The sequence below is a fragment of the Pygocentrus nattereri genome, chromosome 7 (genome assembly GCF_015220715.1).
Source record: "Pygocentrus nattereri isolate fPygNat1 chromosome 7, fPygNat1.pri, whole genome shotgun sequence".
NCBI classification, from domain to species: Eukaryota; Metazoa; Chordata; class Actinopteri; order Characiformes; family Serrasalmidae; genus Pygocentrus; species Pygocentrus nattereri.
Genome location: NC_051217.1, coordinates 8177582 through 8201696, shown reverse-complemented (window position 1 = coordinate 8201696; position 24115 = coordinate 8177582). Strand labels below are relative to the sequence as shown.

General features: G+C 38.2%; 2 protein-coding genes across 4 annotated transcripts in view; both read left to right on the top strand.

Annotated features, from left to right (window-relative positions):
• srgap1a (SLIT-ROBO Rho GTPase activating protein 1a) overlaps positions 1–4779 on the top strand; it is a 128697-nt gene extending 123918 nt beyond the window's left edge. For 2 of the 3 annotated variants that reach the window (XM_017683241.2, XM_017683316.2), the window contains exon 22: positions 1668–4779. In XM_017683241.2, coding sequence (XP_017538730.1) covers positions 1668–2054 — 387 coding nt within the window. In that variant the 3' untranslated portion in view covers positions 2055–4779. The remainder of the gene's footprint in view (positions 1–1667) is intronic. The other variant, XM_037539945.1, reaches the window with a different exon arrangement.
• Positions 4780–6112: 1333 nt separating this feature from the next.
• LOC108411777 (protein mono-ADP-ribosyltransferase PARP12-like) lies at positions 6113–14993 on the top strand. The gene is made up of 12 exons (XM_017683553.2): positions 6113–6506; positions 6590–6725; positions 8948–9245; positions 9353–9463; positions 10169–10301; positions 10449–10617; positions 10706–10826; positions 10928–11024; positions 11304–11379; positions 12170–12300; positions 12715–12866; positions 13935–14993. Exons 1-12 carry the CDS (start codon positions 6190–6192, stop codon positions 14216–14218), a joined length of 2025 nt encoding a protein of 674 aa, XP_017539042.2. The 5' UTR covers positions 6113–6189; the 3' UTR covers positions 14219–14993.
• The last annotated feature ends 9122 nt before the right edge of the window (positions 14994–24115 follow it).

Genomic DNA, 24115 nt, shown 5'->3' with positions numbered 1-24115 from the left:
TAATCTTCTTTACCGGTTATCAATTGTTTGATTGTTCTTTCATATATTATTTTAGGAACCATTTCATTTACAAAATATCGTGGCATTTTTTTAATGTGGCACATTTTCTGATGCGTTTTGTTCATCCCAAGTTTACAAATCGCAGAAAAGCTAAATATTGTAAGTTGTTAGGGGTGCAAAATCAGAATTGGGCGATTTTCACTCCTGACATTCGATCATCAGTGAACCTGTTTTTTTTTGTCTGTTCAGATGATTTCAGCCGATGTGTGTTGCGATTTTGACATTTAAGTGAGTACATGCTCTGTAATATGTAAAGAGTGTCATATAACAAAGGTAAAATTCAAGTTTTACTTTGTGTCAAAAACTACCGCTTGAAGTAGGCATATATAAAAATATACTTTGGAGTTCATTTGCAAAAACAGATATCTCTATTTTAATTAATTTTCATAAATCATGTTTTTTATTGTTCATTCCAGGTAATGAATTCTTTTGATTTTGTAAAAATAACTCAACAAAATACAGGCCATGTAATGGATAAAAGTATCTTTTACGTGCAATATTTAACATTCTTTAATATAAAACAATAGGGTAAAGTGCTGAAAGTTGCAACAAAAACAGCCCATTAATGGGCAATATTAAACATCTGTGAGATCTTATGATGATACAGATTAATCTTGTAAAGTGTGGCAACCTCAGAAAATCCTAAGGCTGAATCTCAAATGGCTCACTGCACCCTATATTTAGCTGCACTGTGTGAGTTATGAAATATTTACAGCCAAATATTGCTCTTTATGTCCAGTACAGAATTGTGCACACATGGCTGAATCCAAAGGGGCTCTTTGTTAAACATATTGTGAGCTGTTTAAGACCTACATATTGCACTTTGTAGTCAGAAGGGAGCCTATAAGATTGTGCCTGAAACAGCTGGTGGCAGTGTTGCATCACCTGACCTGAATACCGCATGATTGGCTGAACGAATTTATCAGGTTCTGCTGGTGAATAGCGCTGGTGTTTGAATGTTTAAAACGTTGTTGTAAAATGTGAACTTGCAACCCCTTTGATAGAGGACAACAACATCATTTGAGACAAAATGTATTCAGGGTTCAGAATGCTTTGTGTGCTAAGCTTGGTGCGTGCTAATGGAGATAACACTGTGCTTAATATTACTTAATATTATTTTTTTGTATTTTAAACTTGTAGGTGTAACAACTAATAATACTCTTTTTATGCTGCAGTTTTCAACTTCAAACTATATATTTCCCAGTACTTGTGGAGGAACCTTTTAGCCTGTTAAGTCTTCCAAGCTTGTTAACCAAAATTATATTTATTCATGATTTCAGACCATGTAGTACGTGTAATTTCCAACTGCAGGCATATATGCATTTGTGCGTTGTCTACTGTTCTGTCCTGCCTCTCTGATCACTTACTCTGAAGTACAGTTAAAATTCATCATCTGTGCACTACTAATACATATCTGTCTTTAAATATCATGTTGTATCTTTGCCCCATCACCCAACCTTAGCTGCAATTAAAGATATAATGGACTGATCCTGGTGTATGGTTGCAGTGTTTTTATATGCCAGTGTCAAAAACAGATTTCCAATTGATGTGATGTAATGGACGATAAGGTATTCTGGTCTAATCCTTTTCTCTTTCTCTCTCATTAGGACATAGAGGAGACTATGAACACAGCTCTGAATGAACTTCGGGAGTTGGAGAGGCAGAGCTCCGCGAAGCACGCTCCTGACGTGGTGCTGGACACCCTGGAGCAGATGAAGAACGCTCCCACACCGGCCAGCTCCAGCGAGTCTCTGAGTCAGCTGCCCACTCTGATGCTGCGGCCAGCTGCTGCTGACCCGCCAATGCGCCGTTCGACCAGCTCATCCAGTGACACCATGAGCACCTTCAAGCCTGCCGCAACCCCACGCATGGGGGTCCAGCTCAAGCCCCCTGCCCTCCGGCCCAAACCTATGGTTGTGCTGCCCAAGGCTGGTCCGACCCAGCCTCCGGCACCCCCACCCCATGATCCCCTGGACAAGTCCTGTACCATGTGAGCCAAGATAGGATGGCCTAAAAGAACCGCAGGACGACAAAGGGAAACTTTTAAACCTACCAAACAGCCTGCCATGAGAGCGGTACTTTTCTTCATTTTAAATACCACTGAACAACCTTCTGGCTCTCACGTATGGTTATATAATTCCCTGTGTAGCGTCCCTTGCATATTCCACAATAGGTCTGGACTAAATGCTGTAAACTCTGGTTCGGTATTGAAACTGCAGCTCCAGAATCAAGCCCCTCTGTTCCTGTGGTGCTTTGGAATCCAGCTCTAAAGGGGGGCAGGAAGAGGGTCGTTTACGTAGTAATGTAAGCTGTTATTCATGTGCTAATAAGAAATATACAGGTAAATAATAAACTGTAAAATAGACAGCCATGCTTGGACATGGAAAAAACTGAGCATTAAATGTAATTCAAGATACACGTTTACCTGGTTAAAAGGTTATAATGTTACCTAAGCATGTAGACGTGAGCTGTCCTGCTGTTTAGTCTCCAACAAAAAAACAGAGGCATACTTTGACCTAATTCTGATGTAAATCAGGTGCAGTATGTAGAAAGCAGTCTACGATATGCATCTGAAAACATCTTGCATGTACATAGAACATGTTAGGTTCTTCTGCAATTCTCAGTATAAATAGACAAAGAAACTGATTCAACGAAAGCAACAAATCACAAAGGCTTCCTGTGTGGTTAGGATAACTCAGTGTTGGTAGTTTATATCCATAGAGGACTGCTAAATGTGAATAATACAGAAACAAAGCAGGGTCTGTTGTTCTCTGTTTACAGCCTTTGGATTGTGGGAAATGTAGTTCTGTGTAAGGATTGGACCTGAGCCTGCAGTTGATGAGTTAATAAGCAATGAACGTGGTTTACTGGTAAAAAAGCAGCACTGCCACACGAACAACTAACCCTGTCTTTGACAGTGTTTCAAAAAAGGCTGCTATTTTCTCATTCTGAAAGGCAGTTGGGTTTTTTTTTAGGCCAAGTGAAATAGTGTGTGTGCAGGGCTTTACTTTGGATATTATATTTTTGATAGTAATCATAGTCATGATATGTATATGTGCAGTTATCATCCATGAGTTAAATAACCTTGATTTGCCTAATAAAACAGGAGTTTAGTAAACTAATTTTTCTATTGCAATGACTCAAATATAGAATTTTAGAATAAGAAAAACAACTGCTAAAACGCTTTGCTTTTTCAAAACCTCTTGCTTTTCATTCTCCACATGAACAGTTTTTCAGTGAAAATCAAATATATCTACAGCTGCTGATAAGAGGCATTATGAACGGTTCTGTTTAGCGGCAACTCTGGCAACTTTTGTGCTCTTCTCATAGACGGTACAGCGTTTCACTAGCTTCACTGTTCAGACTGACTAAATGCTTCTCTCTCACTCTTTCTCTCACTCTTACTCACTCACTCTCAAAATTAAGAACTCTTACTTGTAGAGCATGAATTATGATACTTTTTTTTGTTGTGATATGCAAATAAATGAAGTCTTTACAAAAAGACTCAAGGCAATATTTCTGTAGTTTCACCAAACAAAGGAATGATGCCAATAGCCATGGACTCACCGACTGTTACTGTAAAATTTCCATATTACCATCCCGCTTCTTGTGTGTAAGTGTTGGGATCTGATCTGGCTCATGTGACCAACTGCCTAATTTGTTAACAATTTGCAACATACTATATTTAAAGCTTTTATGTGTGAAGTGTATTGGAAACAGGTTGTCAAAGATTCTAAGAGGCATATTGGACATTTGTCCTGATTACTTTGATAATATAATCTGAATATACCCAAATCAGAAAGTTGTCAAACAGGTACCAAATGTGCAGATAGATGAATCACAGTGGCCATTTGTGTTTGGAAATGTGTTTCCTTTTTTTCACCGTTTCTAAGAATATAGTGTATGGTCTTTGCATACATTGTAAGAATCTGGCATTTCAAATAATGGCCGATTCTTAAAGCACAACAATTCCAAAAAAACACTGTTGGCATGGGCTGAGCTGAACAATTGTCTGAGTGGCTTACGTGTGTGCGTTTGAATGATAGCCATACATCATGTGCTCATACAGATGTTTAAGTTTATATTCAAATAAGAAGAAGTCTGTTATTGATCTTATGTTGCAAGCTAGACTTCAAGGGAAATAAAAGTAATACTTGTTGCATAATGTATAATAAACATGATAATTATTTTGCCTTTTAAATTACTAATTGTTGAATTCTAATAACATTTTAATATAGGTTGTTTTTTGTAAGATGGTGTACAGTGCATTGCAGAAGGAAAAGGCTTTATTAGATTAGTGTTAGATTTGTTTCAGGGTTTCTTATGGACCTTGAAAACTGATTTATCCCTACACAACTGTGCACAGTAGCAGAACCTTCCCCTGATTGCTGTTCTGTCAGTGTGTCCATGTACATCTGTAGTACGGACTTGTGAAAGTGCCTTTAAAAGCTGTTTTAGAGGAACTTGAAACCAACGTCCTCTGTGCTGTTGCGTTCATTCTTCAGACCCAGTGCAGTGCATAGGAAAAGACAGTGAATGCATTATTAATCAGTAAGAATGGTCAAATAAAGATACTGCTTATTCATTGTGACATTGCACTTTTATGTATAGGACTGTATATTTGGCATGTAACATCCTAACATCCTAAGTGGTAGAGCTCTGTAGGGGGGCTACTCCCTGGATTGTGTCTTTCTAATAAAGAACATAGTTTGGTCAGTCTGTTGTTGTCTTGTGGCTTTATTTATTTATTTATTGGAAAATCTTGTTACATTCTTTTCCATTTAGTAATGTTTTATCTTCTCCTGTAAAGTTATATTTTGGAGATTGCATAAAACACTAACGTTTATATACAGTTCTGCTCATATGTTTACACACCTCTGGTTAAAAGTTTTTTTTAGAAAATAATAAAAAATAAAGTCACCAATTAAATATGTTAAAGCTATTTAGCACATGTACATTGGATAAATCATAAATCACACAATGAAGTTTCTCAAGTGTTTTTTTTTTTATTATAGTTAATTTCTAGTAGCTTAATACATTTATTAATGTTTCTTTTTCATAAAGCAAGCAGGTTTAGATGTTATGTGTTTGTATATAAGTCATAAAATTGATGCTGTATGTTAACAGCATGTGACTGTGGAACTGCAATACGCAACACATGCACTAGAACTAAATTACTGCTGGATATGAGGATCTTAGGTCAGTTTGAAAGACACAGGGCAAACAACCATTGAATCATAGTGGCTGAGACAAGTCTTCCCAAGTCTACAGTCGAATCTGAGCTTGAAACATGTCTCAAATTATTCACACTCGCATAGTAAATGCAATGAAATACGTTTAGTCGATTTAATATTTTCTAATGACTTTTGGCGTTTTCCTTTTCCCTGCTGTTTTGTAGAATGTTTAGTTAAAAAAAGGTTCTATATAGAACCATGAACACTTAAAGAACACTTTGCATATTTAGAGGGTTCAGTGCATCATGAAATGGATCTTCAGACTGTAAAATATGTTGTGTATGTTTCTATAGAGAACATTTTGGAAAAGAGCCATTTAAGCAGTTTTTGAGTGTTCATGGTTCCATGTAGAACCCTTGAAGAACCATCATTTTTAAGTGTACTTGCCTTGTCAGTAATACTATGATAACTAATACATACTATATTATGCTAAAGAGTCTTTTTGTTTTAAATCAAAAACATAAGGTGTTAAAATATATGATTTTCTTGCACAACTTAAGTTAAATGCACAGATCTCTATAAACCAAGAACAAACAATTTGATCAACTGACCCTAAAAAGTTTCTGAGGCAATAAATCCAGGAAAGCGGTTCTTAAGGAAGTTCAGAATGAACTGAACTGTGGCTATTCCTTGTGTAATTAGGACAGAGAACAAGAGGGGTGACATCTTACTCTGGGGGGCTTCTTCTTCCAAGTTACCCTACACGGCAAATAGAAGCATATAATGCAGAGGAATGAAGACGCGACCGGGGAGGAGCTGGAGTGAGCAGAGACCCCTGACTCGCAGGGAGGAGCGGTCAGGGGGAAGAAAAGCTCGGCCCTCAGTTTCGTTTCTGTGGAGCGCTGAGGAAGCAGGCGGGGCGACTCTGGTGGCTGAAAGGTTCGCAGCCTCCACCATGTCGGACGCACTGTCGGCGAGCATTGTCAGGACCCTCTGTCAGCATGGAGGCAGTCTGGACTTTAAATGCCTGAGTCAGATTTTGAGTCAGCATTTCACAGTGGCGGATGAGGTTCTGCTGAAAGTGCTAACAGACTTCAGCAAGTTCGTCGTTGTGGAAGGCAAAGAGAAGAAGGGAGACTCCCCCCTGAGTCCCGACAGTGTGGTCCTAGCAAAGACGTCTTTACGGGTCTGCCGGACTCTGCCTGGACAGTGTGCTTACTGCCAGGATCTGCACCTCTGCAGGTATTTCGTGTGTGGAAACTGCAGATTTGGGTGAGTATCTCGGGATAAATCTGGTTTAGCCGGCCAGACATTTAAAATCCAAACCCTAAAACGTGTTGTGTCCTTTCTCTTAGGGCGAAATGCAAAAACGCCCATGCCGTAGATTCTTCTCACAACTCGGTTATCCGGAGTGAGGAAGGCCTGCAGCACCTGGAGAAGTCCGAACTTTTTCAGCTGTTGCTGCAGAATGACCCTTGCTTACTGCCCGAGGTGGGTGGCTCAGTCAACTGTGGGTGACAAAAAGTTTGTGGACACCTCGGTAGCCTCTGCTAATTATGGGCGTACTGTTATCCGTTACGCCTCACCGCAGGACAGCTCGGTGTACGTGGCCTCGACGCAGCTCAGCTTTAGAAATGACTCAACAGCCAAAATAGAAGACGCTCTTATTTTGGAAAGGAAGGAAATGTGCTTGTTAAACGCTCTGTGGCGCGGCCGTGGCCCGGTCAACAGCCGCAGTACAGTTGGCTCGCGATTAGCGGCTCAGATTTCTATCGGCTGTAACTCCGGAATGCAGGAACCACCTCCACAAGCTCTGCTGGCTTTGTTAGTCCTGATTTGTGAATTCAGATGACGTCATGTTCCACGCCAAACTCCGCCAATATTACACAGCGCGGTTTTATTTTCTAAAGCGTATAACTTCAAAAGTCGAGCTCTCAGATGAATGAGACCAGCCTCAGACTGACCAGGCCAATTTTCGCAGCTCTTATTTTGTCTGTCCCTGGCCTGTGCGAAAGTTAGTGAAATACAAGCGATTTCTGACCTTGGCAGGTGATTTTCAACACAAATGACTTCAAAATCTATGAAAATGTGTTTAATTAAGCAGAGGTTAACAAATGGAGCTCAGTATGTTTGACTGGAATAAGACTTTCCAGTTTAATTCTACATACAAACAATGAAAGAAACCTTGCAAATTCCCTTGTTGTCCATATTACATGATTTGGAAATATTTTCACAAACAGATTTTGTGATATTTCCTTGTTTTATACAGGTCTGTTTCCATTGCCATGCATACAAAATTGGGTATTTCTATCATTTACCCAAAAAGTGACACAGTAATCTACATGTGAGGAGATGGAAACATTATTCGTCAGTCATTGATTAAAAAGCTGTTGCTAAAAAAAAGCTGAAAATGTGGTTTGAACTTTAGAAGACAATTTAAAATATATACACAATAATAGCCATGCAGTGTAGGCGTCCACTGTTGAAGTCATGCAGTGTTGGTTATCGTCTGATTTGTGAAAACTTTCACAAACACAGTTTTCTGTATTCGAGTGATTTATGCAGTTCTAATCCCACTTTCATGAGTAATAACAGTTGGAGTTGAGTTAGCTTTTAGAGGCATATATAGATCATTAGTACATATAACTTGAATAACTGATTATATATAGAGATAACAGCACACTAATATAATTTTTTCTCATTTGTGTAAACTTTCACAAATACACTTATGTCTATCTTTCCTTTATTGATCAGTTATGACAATGAAAAGCTGAATATTTGGAGGGCTTGACTCTGATACATAATGTATACTTACAATAGCAATGATATTTCACTTGTTTTAGCCATTACCTGATTTGTGACTTTCACAAACACGGTTTGGTATAATTGAGTGATTTATGCAGTTCTACTCTCATTTTTAAATATACCAAAGCGTGTTTGTGAAAGTTTACACAAATCAGAAATTTTTAAAGATTAAAGTTATACGCACTACCAATATTTATTTTCTGCAAGAAGCTGGACTTCTGTGCTATTATACATGAAAATGACAGTAGAACTGCACAAATTACTCAAATGTACCAAACTGTGTTTGTGAATGTTTTCACAAATCAGAAAAGTTAATATTAGTGTGCTGTTATCTCCATATTTGATGAGTTATTGAAGTTATACGCACTATTAATCTGTATTTCCTGCCAAAAGCTGAACTACTGTATTATTACTCATGAAAGTGGGATTAGAACGGCATAAATTATTCAAATATACCAAACCTCCCTCTCTCTCTCTCTCTCTCTCTCTACACACTCTCTCTCTACACACTCTCTCTCTACACTCTTGGAGTTTTAGGTCACAGATTTTTTTCTCTTTTTATGCATTTTTTTAATTACGTTAATTACATGACCTTTTTCATGTTCCTGTAATCCTAAAAATAATCTTTCTTATTAAATTGTATTATCTGTTTGACTTTTGAGAATTCAGTGTGTGCTCTTCTCTTCTTAGTTTTTGGGGTACATCACATCACAGAAATTAAGAATGTGTTTTTCATACATTTCTAAACTTTTATTTCAGTTGTGCTGTGTTAAATTAACCAACAGTAGAGACTAACGTCCCATGTTTGCAGACGAAACACTGAATAGGTGTCTACAAACTTTTGACCCTGTAGGGTATTTCTCAAGGAATCACATGTCCATCCTGACTTGAGTTTATTATGATTTTAGGTGTGCTCCCATTATAATAAAGGGAACGGAGAGCATGGCAGTTGTAAGTATGCAACATCCTGCAACAACCTGCACCTCTGCCAGCACTACCTGCAGGGCGAGTGTAAATTTGGAGCTGACTGCAAGCGGGCTCATTCGTTTGATGCTAATGCTATGAGAATCCTGAATGGCAGAGGACTCAGCCCAGAAAACATCAGCAATTTCTGCAAGATTTACAAAAACAAGTCTCTGATTTCTTCTTACAAAGAGAAACCAGCTGTTCTGCCTGACACAGAAAAAACAGCTGCTCCCAGCACAGGTTAGACCAACTGGAGGAAAGACTGATGACTTCATTCTTCAGCTTGGTGCATATTTCCTCACTTTGTCGTCTTGTTTAGTAATGATTACATTTCTCTGGCTTTTTAGCGTCTCCAGCTGCAAGTGAGACTTTAAAGCAGCCCTCCAGCAGGCCAGTGAGTGAAATTGACTCCAAAGAGATCTGCCTTTTCTTCATCCGCAGAGGATGCAGCTTTAAAGGTAGATTACGACATGGCTTATATGATCTAATAAGGCTATCAGGTCTTGTAAGAAGACTTGGAATTAGTATAGTCATTTGGTTTCACTCTACCTCTATTTTACTATTATCAACATTATGTGTGAAAATTCAGAAGGCACATGTAGTGTCGCTGGTGGTTAAAGATGGTAAATAAAATGTATGTACTGAAGACTCCCAGTTTGTATCACCACCGCCGTTTCTCTTTAATGAATCAGTTCATATCAAACCACTCTGAATTACTCCATTCACATCTCAACGATAGAAAATTTGGTGGAATTTCCCCTTATTGCTGGTTCAGATGATCAAGTAAAAATATCCTCTTTTGTTAAAGGGGCAGTCCCCAGATTTTCCAACATTTCTGCATTTCATGCAGACATAAAAAAATATATTTTCATGTAAAATGATTCATTGTAGAGAACGTACCTCAGGTTTGGAGTTCTTTACAGTAGTAGTGATGTAAATCAAAGGGCAAATTTTAATTATCCAAAATGACTAGTGAACCTACATGACTCAGTTCTTCTCAGGATTATTGTAAAACAGATAATTGTCTCAGACATTAGAAATCAGTATTTGAGCATCAATGCTGGGCATTTTACATCAAATCACCCTATAGACCTTTGATTTTAATGCAAAATTTTGCAAAAATATGATTCTTTAACATAATTTTGTCATTTAATCTTTTTTAGATAAGTGTGTCCGCATTCATTACCATCTGCCTTATAAATGGCAGGTTTTAGATAAGGATGGAAAGACATGGAATGTCTTGCCGAATGGAGAGGACATTGAGAAGGCCTTCTGTAATCCATCTAACGATGTGAGGTACACATTCTTTCATATGGAGGCACTTTGACTTCATTTGTGATTATTTGTAGGCACATTTTAAGACGGGTAAACAGTCAAGAAGTTAAATATGAACTTTTTCATTGAAAGTGAGTGTAACATGAAAAGGTGAACTAATTCTCTCAGTCCAGGGCCTCAGGTAGTGAACTTCATCACGATGACCTGTGGAGGAGCATCAGTGCGCCGTCTGTCTACAGCATCTTCTGTTACTAAACCTCCTCACTTCATTCTGACTACTGAGTGGATCTGGTACTGGAAGAATGACCAAGGAGTATGGACTGAATATGGGCAAGGGGTCAGCGGCTTTTTCATATCATCAGACAGAGTTGGCTAGTTATTAACATGCTTTTCACTTTTTCTGAACATAATCATGTTGTCTGTAGATGGATACAAAGCATGCAGCCCCTCTCACCTCTGAGACGCTGGAGAATGTTTACCATGCTGACCCTCACAGTGAAATTCCTGTCAGTTCTGAGAAACATACATACATAATCTATGTAAAAGGTACTCTGCATAAAGCATGTACAGCTTTCGTATTTGGCATTATATTAAATAAATTTTGCGCTATATTGTTTTCATTTTATGATCCTGTGTTTTATCTATAGATATGTACCAGCAGAATGTTCTCTACAAGACCAAACGAGAGATTCGGAGGAGACCTCGATTTGTCTCCGCTCTCGAGGTTGAGAGCAAGCTGAAATGGTATCAAACTAAAACTGAACTGACAGATGACTGTGGTGTAGCATGTTTGCAAATGTTCAGTATTAGTTCATACTAACAGCTGGGTCAGGTGCATTTTTTTGTCATGCTTCATGCAGCCCAGAAAAAGGCACTGGTACATCCTGCATTCTTATGCCACCAATATTATTATATTCTCTACAAGAATAATGCTGATTGATTTGTGAAATAAAGACAATAATGCCAGGAGATTGAGGCAAATACAATCATAACACTTTCTTCTGTGTCTTTTTTCCCTATCAGCGAAACCTCCATGTCCTCCTCTGTGGTAGTTCCTGCACACTGGGATAGAGGAGCCCTGCCTGAATTCTCCTACAAGGTACTAATGAGTCTAGAGTTCCCACCAGTCTGGGATTTACCTGGATTGTCCAGGTTTTTGGTTGCTTGTCCAGGAAAAAAAGTTTCATTCCTGGAAGCAAAATGTCCAGGAATCCATAAATTTTCATATTTTTGTACTTCTTATGAAGTTTAAATGTCTTCTTTCCATCCATTTGAACCATTTGTATACAAAGAATGGGTTTAAGTAGTTCATATTACTCTCAGCAAAGGGATAATTGCTTGAGAATGGTGCACTGTTGGGGACGTTTAAATACAAGGCAACACTGCAACAACAAAAACTGGTTAGATTAGATTGCGTAGCTGAACTGATATGCCTTAGACTGCATTGTAAGCATAGCTACCTGTCTCTATTGATTTTAGTAAAAAATCAAACCACTGATCAAGTATCCAAGAAATTCATAGAGCTGATGTTGTTGTGGTATAACGTTCCACCCTTAGCTAGGCAGAAATATATGGCCAACAGCTTCTACACTCTTAAAAATAAAAGAAAGTTCTTTGAAGAGTTGTTCCAGAAGAACCACTTTTGGTTAGGTTTAAAGACCATATATGCTGTATATTGTAGACATACTTTAATAAGGCTTAATAAGTACCAAAGAAACAAATAGGAACCTTTAGTTTTACTAGTGTATGAGACTGTTGACTGACTGAGTGATTTTGAAGTTTTATTTCCCCTTGTGTGGGAGGGATGTGTCCTTTGTTCTGCTATGGTAATATCCATGAATTGCATATGTAATAGTATGATAAAACATAATTTGAACTTTGGTTGTCAGTTGGTTCCCTTGTCTAGGGCTGATGCTGAATTTGTCATGTTAGAGAAGATGTTTAAAGAGACCATGCCCAAACACACCATCATCAGCATTCAGAGGAACCAGAACAGCTCTCTGTGGAAAGTATTTCAGTGGTAAGGTCAAGGTCTACTTATTCAGAGTCATTATTCATTATCGTGGCATGTTTGATATGTGAGGTCATTGGAGTTATGAAACACGCATAGTGTGTTACCATTATTACAGAGCAGTTTGAGCAGTTGTGTCAATAAATGTAGAGCACATATAGAATGTACAACATTTCATGTATGTTTTGGTCAGTATTTTTAACATACTTGGAAAGGCTAAGGTTCAAAACACAATACCGTTGTCATTCTTAATGTCTGCAGACACTTGACTGAACGGTGTATTAAACTACACCTAAATCTTTGCACTGAAAAACTTTCTGGGGTATACATGCTGACAAATGCAGCATGTATATTACTATTGAGTGCTCTCTTCTATACCACGGTATCAACCCAACTTCATATTCTGAATGTTCTTTACAATAGGCAGAAAGAGCAGATGAAGCAGAAGAATGGAGGGAGAGATGCAGATGAGCGACTTTTGTTCCACGGCACAGATCCGTCTCTAATAGAGGCCATCTGTGAACAGAACTTTGACTGGAGGGTCTGTGGAGTTAATGGCACGTTGTATGGAAAAGGTGAGAGTAGAAGATTCAAAGATTATTGTCTATTCCATGTAATATTAGTAATAAAAGTAAGTATTACTTACTAATATTACTAATATTACATGTAATATTACTCATATTTATAATATTATCCTTATGATGTAAGCTTATTGCGCTGTAAATGTTTGTGGTCTGTAGTTTATGTACATGCACTTTACGTAGTAATGAAGAATATGCAGTGTGTAATATATGCTGTGTGGCCAAAAATATGTGGACACCTGACCATCACACCTATATGAGCTTCTTGGGCAGCCCATTTCAAAACAATGGGCATTAATATACAGGTGGCCCTGCTTTTGATTTGAAGGCCTGGCTTGCAATCAACAATCCAGTTTGTCCAAATGGTGTTCAGTTCAATCCTAGTCAGTGGGTCTGAGCAGGCCACTAGAATTCATCAACACCACACTAAAATCATGACTTTATGGACTCGCTGTTGGCACTGTTGGCACAAAGTTGGAGACATATAATTGTCTAAAATATCTTTGTATGCTGTGACATTAACATTACCATTCACTGGAATTAAAGGTCCTAGGCCAAATTTTTGGCATTCCACACAGTGATTTTAGGCTTGTGTGTAGCTGCTCAGCCACGGTAACCCATTTCATGAGGCTCTCAATGCATACTCTGAGTTTGTGTGGTCTACCACTTTGTGGCTGTGTTGTTGTTGCTTCTAGACATTTCCATTTCACAGTTATAGCCCTTACAGTTGACCATGGCAGATCTAGCAGAGCAGACATTTCAGGAACTGACTTATCATTATGCCTCATTTTATTCCCAGTCTTTGTCTATGGCAATGGCATGGCTATGTACTTGATTTCACACAACTGTTAGTAATGGGTGTAGCTGAAACACCTGAACATAATAATTAGTAGGGGTGTCCACATACTTCTAGCCATATAGTGTATGTGTAAGACCCCAAATGGAGAGTTTTCATTAATTTCATTATGTAACTTTAATAAGTTACATAATGACCATTTTGCAGTGGACACGGCAGCTGTTCATTAATATTTCAACATGGAATGTTTTTTTTTTCTTTCTCAGGGAGTTATTTTGCCAGAGATGCCTCCTACTCTGATAATTATGCTAAGCCTGTGGAGAACTCCAAAAAGACTATGTTTGTGGCACGAGTTCTGGTGGGTCACTACACCCATGGCCAGAGTGAATTTGTCCGTCCGCCTGCTAAAATGCCAGGCAGAGGCTTCTATGACAGCTGTGTTGACAATGTAAGCAGTCCAAGCATTTTTGTTATCTTTGAGAAGTACCAAATCTATCCTGAATTCATCATTGAGTATGGCCCAGAAGAGTCCAGATGCGTGATTTCTTGAGTGCACAAGGTCACAGGGTTTATAACAGTGCTGTTACAGCAGGTATTGGTAAACTATTCCATGAAAAATCATGAGAAATGTTGATTTTATAAATCTGTTTTAAAGAATCAAAACTTTGTAATTACATTGTTTTTATTTATTTTTCTTCACTTAAACACCAGTTGTCATTTACATTTTATCAGCGCTTCTGGATGAATGGGCTAATGAATTATTCCGGTAATGGTTTTTTTTTTTCTTCAAAGGTTTTGTATCATTAAATTGTTGATGCAAACCCAGTAATTCAGAGTGGTATGATGTGAAATAGTCATTATAGATGACCTTAGATTTATTTACTTAGATTTATTTACTGACTGAACAGGGACTAGGGGTCATAATGTCTACAATGGCTGTATTTGTAACCATTATATCTGATTATAACTTTCCGTGTGGTAGCTTCTGATTCGGTACACTTTAGAGGGGCTATGAAACAGTTTGGACTTGACTTTAGAATAGAGCACACTTAGAGTTACTTCACAGCTTCTCATAAATGGTGGAGTTGCCCTCTGAGACCATTTTTCCCTCCTCCTATAAAGTTATTGTTTAGACATGCAAGGTTTTGTTATTATAGCAGTGATATCCATGAGGTTGTAATCCATGTAAGCATACTGACACAGAAACTAGATACATGTTTTGCACTTGATTAAAGGATATACAATATATAACAACAATAATAATAATAATTTAAGTGCCTTAATTTCAGCTGTTTATCACAAAAATGCTAGCTGATTCCTCACATCAGTGAATGAAGTGGCATATGCACACTGTTTAATGAATTACTGAACTCAGATAACCTGTGTAAACCTGATTACGCATGTGATGTAAACTACATCCTGGTTTCCTGTGTATCAGGATGTATCTGAAAGAACAAGGAATTTGTGAATGAATATGGAGTAACTGATGAAGGAGATATTTTATTTGTTTTGTCATAAGTGAATGATTAAACACTGAAAATTTCTTAATGCTATGTGCTGAATTCATTTTCTCACGTCAGTTTTATTTGCATGAAATGTCACAAGTAAAGGTGAAGTTAAAGCCCCAGAGAGCTAAAGCTGTTTTGTTTATTTGTACTTAAAACACGTTAATCGTTCTTTTGTGAACACACAGTATTTGTATGGCAAAGAAATAAGGTTCCAGTGTCCAATAAACAAGCAATATATTTTGCCAAATTTTCCCCTCTCAGATAATTCTCCCACAGGTCTGATAACTGATTTTTATGCAGTGTTTGATCATATTTCCATCTTGTTTTTTCATTCAAACTTTGCTGGATATTTAATATACCACTCAATTTTAGTATCATGCAAACATTTTTAAAATGAGATGTAAAAGTGCACCCCGTTCAGTTTTCAGAACAGCCAGGGCTTCAGCACCTTGAAAGATATTGTGTGTAGAGACCAAAGGTGGCACCATTGCAGCTAATTAGCATATAACAAATCCATATAAAATCGGTGCTCACTGTCCTAAAGTCTAGGAAATCCTCTGCGCTCTGTGATCATTAGCCATGTTAATAGGCCCACAAGCTTCTCTGCTCCTTTGGTGCTTACCGGAAACATGTTAACATCCTAACAAAGACAAGGACGGGGAAATTCTTCTATTTTAGTGATGAACCCCCACCAGTTAGTGTTGGGTGTGACTTTATATATAGTGGAAAGAACAAACTGATGGAACATTCCCTTTGCTGGAGTGCATCACCAGAGCTCAGTCATTAGAGGAACAGTTATGAGTCTATATGCAAATGTTTGATCGCCCTGGTCAAATAATGTTTTGTTGATTCTCTAAGTGAAAATAAGTTACATATGTTCTACAAAGAACACACCTCTGCAAAATTTGATGTATAATTACATTACACTCATTTAAACCAGGGTTGGGTGTTGCTGCTGCCAGGAGAGAATTCTGAAAACCAGCCAGCAGCAGTTCACAGTTTTATTCAGCCAATCTATAGAATTTGTATTAAGCATTTATTGTTATCGGCAGAACTGAGATCTGCAGCATTTTTCTAAAGGTATTTGAATCAGGCGCTGTAGCACTGCATGTGCTACCCCGGGATCAAGGAGGATGCTGGAGGCAGGATTCAGGTTTGCAGCAGCCATATCTGTACTCTGTACACCACAAACAAACCAAACAAAACCTACGCTATGCTGGCCACTCTTCAGTGGCTTCAGCTAGCTAGCTAGACTTTTCAGTCTGTTATTCAAGCTTTTCAGCTCTTCAGTCTCTCTGCTGCTGCAACTTGTCCCTCTCTCCTTTTCTGTTCTCCCTCAGCGCTTTTTAAAGGCGCTCACGCTGCCAGCCAGGTCAGCATCAGCTGGCTCTCATTAAGGGCAGCCGCAAGCCGAGAGGGAATGAGAGCTTGCCACTCCTCGCTCCTTCTTCTGGTGCCTCTCGTAGCCAGCACCATCGTCGTCCTCCTCCCGCCGTCACTCCCGTGACTCGCGTCCGTCGGCGAAGCTCTGGCTTTGCGCTCCGCTTTCCTGCCGGCTCTCGTCATCGGGGCCCCAGGGGACAGCAATATAGTTTTTGACTATTTTGCATTTGATCCAATGCACTGGACCATCCTACATCAATTAGTTGTTCCCCTGTGTTTTAGTCTGAGAACTTTTAGTCTCAGAGTATTAAAAAAAAAAACTCCAGGGGAGTAAAGTGATTTCTGAACTTCAAGGTTTGAGTAGACGTGTCTAAACTCAAACTCAATGTATTACACTGGTATAGTATTTTTTATACTTTAAATATTTTTGGTTTATATTTAGGTTTGGCAGTTTGATAAAAGTGAGATCAGTGATGGAACGAATTTTAAAGTAGCCCTCTCAACCCTGATTTAAACTCCAATTGATATTTTGATACTGTATCCTTTGATACAGATGGATTATGAATACTATGCGTTACTTAATTTCAATTCTACTGAAGTATTTTTCAGAATGTCAGCTGATCATGCCCAACCCTGCATGACTACCTTAGCTAATCGCTGTGACTCAACCTTAAACTATTTGTCTAGCAGGTGGTGTGTGGTGGTGGTGTTACTGGTCTTAGCAGATTCATTTTACATTTATATGAATTCAGTTGCATGTTGTAATTTTAACTGACTTGTCATTAACTTGACTGATTGGCGAGAAAAAAGAGAAAAATCAAGGAGGTATAAATGAAGTAAAACGTACTTTTTCTCCTGATAGTACTGTTAAGTATGAGGAAAAGTAATCAGTTTCAATATAACTTGAATACAGCACAGCTTTTACAAAATAATATTTAGGTACAGTAACAAAGCACAATTACTGAAGCATTTTCCATCCCTGAATATCTAGTTTGTGTGACTTAAACCAGTAATATAAGTGCGTAGATTATGAATGTGAATGATGGGTTCTCACAACCATGATTACTGGCAGGTCCTGTTTGGGAGGACTAGCAGAGCTGATTAGAGAAACTCCACAAATAAGCAAAAGAGGCACAAAGACAACAATGTGCTACTATAAAATACAGTCATATTTGATCATCTGTAAATTAAAGTAAATTTTTACCAGGGAAAGGTGGAGTAGCTTAGTAGCGCGCTACTTTTTATAGTTAGCTAAATTTTCTGTAGTTAGTAGCTGTAGCCACTACGATTTTATGAAATGTAGCTAGTAGCCACAGTGGCTACAAATTTCTGTGTAACTATTGCGAAAATCTTTGCTACAACTTCGCTACAGGCATCAGTCAATCCATGCAAAACCTGGAATGATTGGCTTTGCCTTTAGTCTAAATTCTTGTTGGATATCACACCTTTGGTTGATTGTTAGTTACACTTAAACTTACTTTTTGGTGATCTTTTTGTATATTTGCAACTTGTCAATTGTATGTTTCTTTCTGGCACATGATTAAATGCAGTGTCCTGTTCACACTGTCAGTTGGGCTTGTTTGGTGTGCCAAGTGGAGATTCACAAACATTACCCACTAGTTATGTGTGCAAATCTATTTGTGCAAACTAGCCAAAGCAGGCCTATAACCCTGAAGGTAAATATATCAGTTAAATGCATAAAAATAGTGTGACTCATCATGTTTCCAGGTTTTTTCATTTATGTACAAAAGACTAAATATATTTTAAAGTCAACTTTAGTGTTTCCTTTTTACAGCAGACATTATTTGTAATATGTGTAATGTGTGCAGATTTAGGACTTACATGGCAAGAAACAACTCCCTAAAATGGCATGAAGGAGAAACCAAAACTGAAAGTAGGAACATGTCACTGGAGACTGGATTTATAATATAGATGAACTGGGCAAATTTACAAATGCAAGACTGAAGCAGCCAAATTAATAGAACACTGTAACCATATAACCAAATTAAGCCAGTGTCCAGGGCAAAATCTGTAAGAAAGATCTAGAAACAACACTGCATTTGGGCGGCTCATTCTCAAAAAGCACCACCATGCGTCCAGATTAAATCAATGCTCAAAGTTTCAGTTTCTTGAAAATTAGATTAAGGATGTATTGACAGCAGGGGTGCAACTACATACTTTCTGAGGTGGATGCAAACATATTATCGGCGTCCCCCCCCAAAACCCCGCCCCTTAACTTAAAGTGACTGAAAAAAATTAAAATTAAAATCAAATATTTAAGCAGGCAAGCTAAAATAAGGAACTTTATAAACAGAATACAAATTAAATGGTAAGAGCAAAAAACAAGCAATGAGGATTTAATTAAGAAGAAATAAAATAATTCAGAATAAACTGATAAGTGGACAGGCTAAAATGTAACGCAATAAAATACAGATTAATAATTAGAATAATAAAATATAAGCACAAAGTAAGAGGGTTAAAACACCAAGTTTATATAAAAAAGTAAATTATGGAAATAAAATAAACAGTAAAACAGAAGACAGAATAAAAGGAAGAAATAAATGAAATAAAAAGGTAAAAGGCGAAAAGTATGGAATAAAATAAATAAAAAGGTAAAACAGAAAATTAAATAAATAAAAGGACAAAATAAATAAAAATGTAAAGGAAAACTCAACTAAAACTGTTACAGGCTGAATGTGTCTGAATGTGGCTAGAAACTAAGAGTTTAAGATGATTTAGTGACACCAGCGAGCTGAGCTTTAGACCAGGCTACCACGGTTAGGATATTAACTAGAATGTTGACTAGCTAGGTTAGCTAGCTAAACAGGCTACTATAAAGAGCTATGGCTTGACTAATGTCACTCGTTTTGAAGTTAAACCGAGAAAATAACCAGTTCAGGGTTATCAGTTAATCAGGTTGTAGCTGGAGAACCAAGTTTAGCTTTAACGTTAGCTTGCTGCCTCACTGCTATCATTCATCTGGCTGGCTGGGTAATATTAATATGGCTAGCCTTAGCTAGCACAGTAACATACATCTTAAACTGAAAAGGCGATCTCTTCTGATTGTGTGAATCTATTCACGGTGAAATACGGGATCTTTGGGGAAACTATGGAAGGTTTGACCTCTATTAGATTCCTTTATTTTTGAATAAGTGCGTTTGGGAACGCAGCAGTGAGGCAGCTTTGCTAGAACCCAGTGGTCCAACGCTACTTTCGTACCCTACAGTCTCGTTTTGGTAGACAAAGGTGACGTAGGTGAATAAAGCGTATAAACTGACCAACCTGCTGTCTTTCAACCACTTTGAGAAGCTTTTCTTCATCCCTACAACATCTTTTTCTCTCTCCCTCTTCCGTTCCCTATGGGGCGCGTTCTCAAGCGCCTGTGTTTGGGAGCAAATGACAGGAGGGTAGGGGACGGAGTGGATGGGCGCCTGATTAGTGCTGTGCTGTTTTTTGATGTGTATTATCATACTTGAACAAACAGCTCTTACAGAAAATGCAGACTAGAAATAATTTTCCGGCATCGTTTTGGCGCCCCTCTAGTGCAGCGCCCATATGCGCCGCATACGCTGCATACCCCCTTTTTGCGCCACTGATTGACAGCACTTTTTTTTCCAGTGGTTGTTTTCTCTTATTGTTTGGTATTTGGTGCAGTGTGGAAGCTCGAAAACTGAATGAAAGAATGAAATCAAATCACATTTTTGCTTCAGCAAAAGTGCAATTTAACTGCAATGCTGTCTCATAACAGGATATATGGCTAAACATTCTCAGAAAGTCACAAGATTTACATTTTTTAGGTGTTACTACAGAAGGATTCACTCAATAATGGCTTTATCATTGGTTGGAACTAAAGGAACATCTTAAATTTAACACTTAATTTTAAACATAAGAGGATACATTGTCTTCCAGGTTGTAAATGAAAGGGAACCCCAAACCAGCCCATCCTGGGTGTGGATTGAAGTATGCAGGCCAAGTGAGTAAATGCCTTAAACTGAGCAAGAGGCAGGAAGTTCATTACAGGAGATACAGACAACAGTACCACTCGGTCAGAATAGCAGCGTATCATGGCGACTCAATGCCACATAATGAGACTTCTGTGTGAAAACGTGGGCTCTCTGGACCTGTGGCAAGTGAAGAGTGAGCTGAAGAAGAGCTTCACTGTGGACGAAGTGCAGCTGGACCAGCTGCTGTCTGACCACAGCAGCTTCGTGGTGGTGGAGCAGAGTCTGGGGTCAGGAGCACTGCTGCTGGCCAAAACAGAGTGCGGGGCACCTGTGTAGGTACCTGGTGTGTGACAAGTGCTGGTATGGGTAAGAAATCAGTCCTTTCTTCTGTTAATTATCCCTTTAGTACAGTGTAGTAGAGCCATATAGAGCTCTGTAACCATAGAGTACTGTAAATATAAGGAATCAGGTGAGAAATCAAGCAAGAAATTAGTCTTTTCTTCTATTATCTACCTCTTTAGCACACTGTAATAGATTCATATAGAGAACTGTACCAATGTAGAGTACTATAACTATAGAGTACTGTAACCATATAGAATACTGTAATCATAAAATACTATAACCATAGACTATTATAACCATAAAAAGTACTATAACAATAGAGTACTATAACCATATAGAATACTGCAGCCATATAAAGTATTCTAACCTTAAGGTACTATAACCATAGACTATTGTAAGCATATAAAGTACTTAGGCTTAACATACACCCAAGAACCCTAGATACATTAAAGACATATAGTTGCACAAAAGAACAGCAGGGACAGCTAGAAACACATAACGTTATAGGAAGGCTATAAAATTGCTATAAATATGGAAATAACATCACATGGAAGACTCTACATAGGCATTAAAGGTATTTACTGGCTCTCAGGTCCTCAGAAAGAGAATTCCAGCTTTTAGCTGCAGCCTTTCCAGTCCTCAGTCGTGTTTTAGGTACTTCCAGTATATTATTACCAGATGACCTAATTGCCAGAGTAGGAATCTGTTAATCATTTCATTAAGGTAGAGCACTGCAGGACAATGAAGACATTTAAAAACCAAAGAAAGTATTTTGAAATCCATTCTAAAAGAGACTGGTAACCAGTGGAGTGATGGAGTGCTGGTGTAATGTGGCCCCTTTTTGTGCAACTAGTTTTTTTCACGATGAGTGTATGTTTAGTGTCACAGCCCTGGCATCAAATATGATAACACTCTCCTAATTTACAATAAACTAGTCCCAGAGGAGTGGATCATTATGAATAGATGTACAGAGTAGATGGCTCAAAGATTATAGGAAAACAAAAACACAGGGTGTTCACCCAGAAAATTCTAAATGTGTTATTTCATCTCTTCTCTTGTCTAGTAGGCAAACAATGCAGCACTCAGCAGTCCAACAACTCAGTGAGTGAAGCAAACCAATATGAAGTCTGCCTGTTCAATATTCTCCAGGGATGTAGTTTCAAAGGTAACATTACTCAAAAATATAAACAAAACTTCCCTCCACAACCCCTAAAAAGAAAAACTAACAAAATAACAAACAATGACAACAACAAAAAAATGCTACACAGTTTTCTGGTACAAATTTTCCTGGACTTTACAATATCAGTGTAATTTAGAACTACTTTAGAACTACTTACTACATATAAGTTAAGTGATACTTTTTTAATCCCACAAACAGGGAAATTCCACCTCCGCATTTAACCCATCCATGAAGTGAAACACCACATACACACTAGTGAATAAACACACACTAGGGAGCAGTGTACACACTTGCCCGGAGCGGTGGGCAGCCCTATCCACGGCACCCGGGGAGCAATTGGGGGTTAGGTGTCTTGCTCAAGAACACCTCAGTCATGGACTGTCGGCACTGGGGATCGACCCAGCAACCTTCCGGTCACAGGGCCAGTTCCCTAACCTCCAGCCCACGACTACGCCTAATTGATATGTAGAGCTTTGCAGACATAGCTAGTGGCCACACTAGACCAGCTAGGGTCTAAAGGCTTTTATTACCCCAAGAGCCCTGTGGTTCCTTCAGTGTACCTCTCTAATGTTCGCTCCCTCAATAACAACCTGGACTAACGTTACCTTAGACTGTAACTGACTATACAGGAGATGAGTGATTGCTGAAAGAAGCTTGGCTCAGCTATTAAGGTAAAGGGCTCCCATTAACGTGTTTTGTACTGTTTGTATGTTGTGTTAGCTGGTTTATTTGTGGCACACCAGTGAAACGAATACCTTAGGAACTACTACTATTGCCTTTCCACAAAACACTGATTGTTGCTCGTCAACTAACACTGCCAACATACTGTTGTGATGCACATGCATGCATGTCTCATGGTATCAGTCATAGGTACTAGTTTCCTCATGTTTGACACAATACTGCTTATGGAATTGGCACCAACACACATACGGTATGAGTTTCAGTGCAACCACAGTTATTACATTAAATGGTTATAAATACATTACCAGATACCTGAAATACTGTTTTGATAAAGTTTTGTCCTAAAACATATTTTTAAGTACTTTAATGGCAGAGTGGTACATGCAAGATACGTGTACAGCATAACAGTACCAAAAGAAAACATATAAAAACACAGAAGACATGTGGTTTACTCGTAGTTTTAGATTGCAAATGAAATGACAATATTTGCTTCGACATCATGACCCCTGGTTCCTCTCACTGATACTGTAAAGAAATCTGGGCTAATACATTTTTCTGCAGTGAACCTTCATCAAACCACTCTGGACAAATTTGTTAACATCCCAGTGATTAAATTATACAGAATTTTGAAAAATCAGTGGAATACAAAACATGTAAAACAAACATGTTTTGACATACTGCTCCCACCATTGCCAGTGGTCATTTTAATCAATAAAATGGCTGTGATATACTATATTAAACAATGAAGGTAATTTAACAGAAAGTATCCCTTCAGATTGTTCCTGTGTCAAAGTCTGCAGATGACTACAAAAAAATAGAGCCACTGTTTAAACAGACAATGCCCAGCAACACAATTCACAACATCAGGAGGGTGCAGAATCCTTCTCTGTGGAGGGTCTTTCAGCGGTAAATATCTAAATAAGTATCTAAACCCTTTCACTACTCTCTAATGAGGAGGACAGCTAATGTTGATTCAAAAGACGGAATTTATAATCGAGAACTTGCAGCAATATTTTCATAATTTACAGAGAAAATGTACAGATTTACTAAAAGAGGCATTACACTGCTGACTCTTTGCACTTGTGGAGATGGCTAATTTAGCAGCTTATCTGCTAAGAACTTTCATGCAAACGAGCCCAGGCAGAACTTCATAACTAACATATGACAAGTGTGATACTATGGCAGCATATTCGTCATTTTTTTCAAATCCAAGTGCAAATTTAGAAATGCTAATGGTGCATTTACAAATGTGTTTCCCATGCATCATTTAAGACATAATTAAAATTCAAATGCAGAATGTATTTGGGTTTGCATTCCTGTGTATAATGGCTGGAAAAAAATGCAACAGAAAGTGCTTTTTACATTTCATTTCATTTTCATTGTCAATACTGTGATGTTAAAAACAAAAC

Coding starts and splice junctions, on each gene's coding strand:
- LOC108411777 (XM_017683553.2), top strand. CDS start 6,190: ATGTCGGACGCACTGTCGGCGAGCATTGTCAGGACCCTCTGTCAGCAT. Junction 6,507..6,589: donor TGTGGAAACTGCAGATTTGG/GTGAGTATCTCG, acceptor CCTTTCTCTTAG/GGCGAAATGCAAAAACGCCC. Junction 11,025..11,303: donor GTTGAGAGCAAGCTGAAATG/GTATCAAACTAA, acceptor TTTCCCTATCAG/CGAAACCTCCATGTCCTCCT.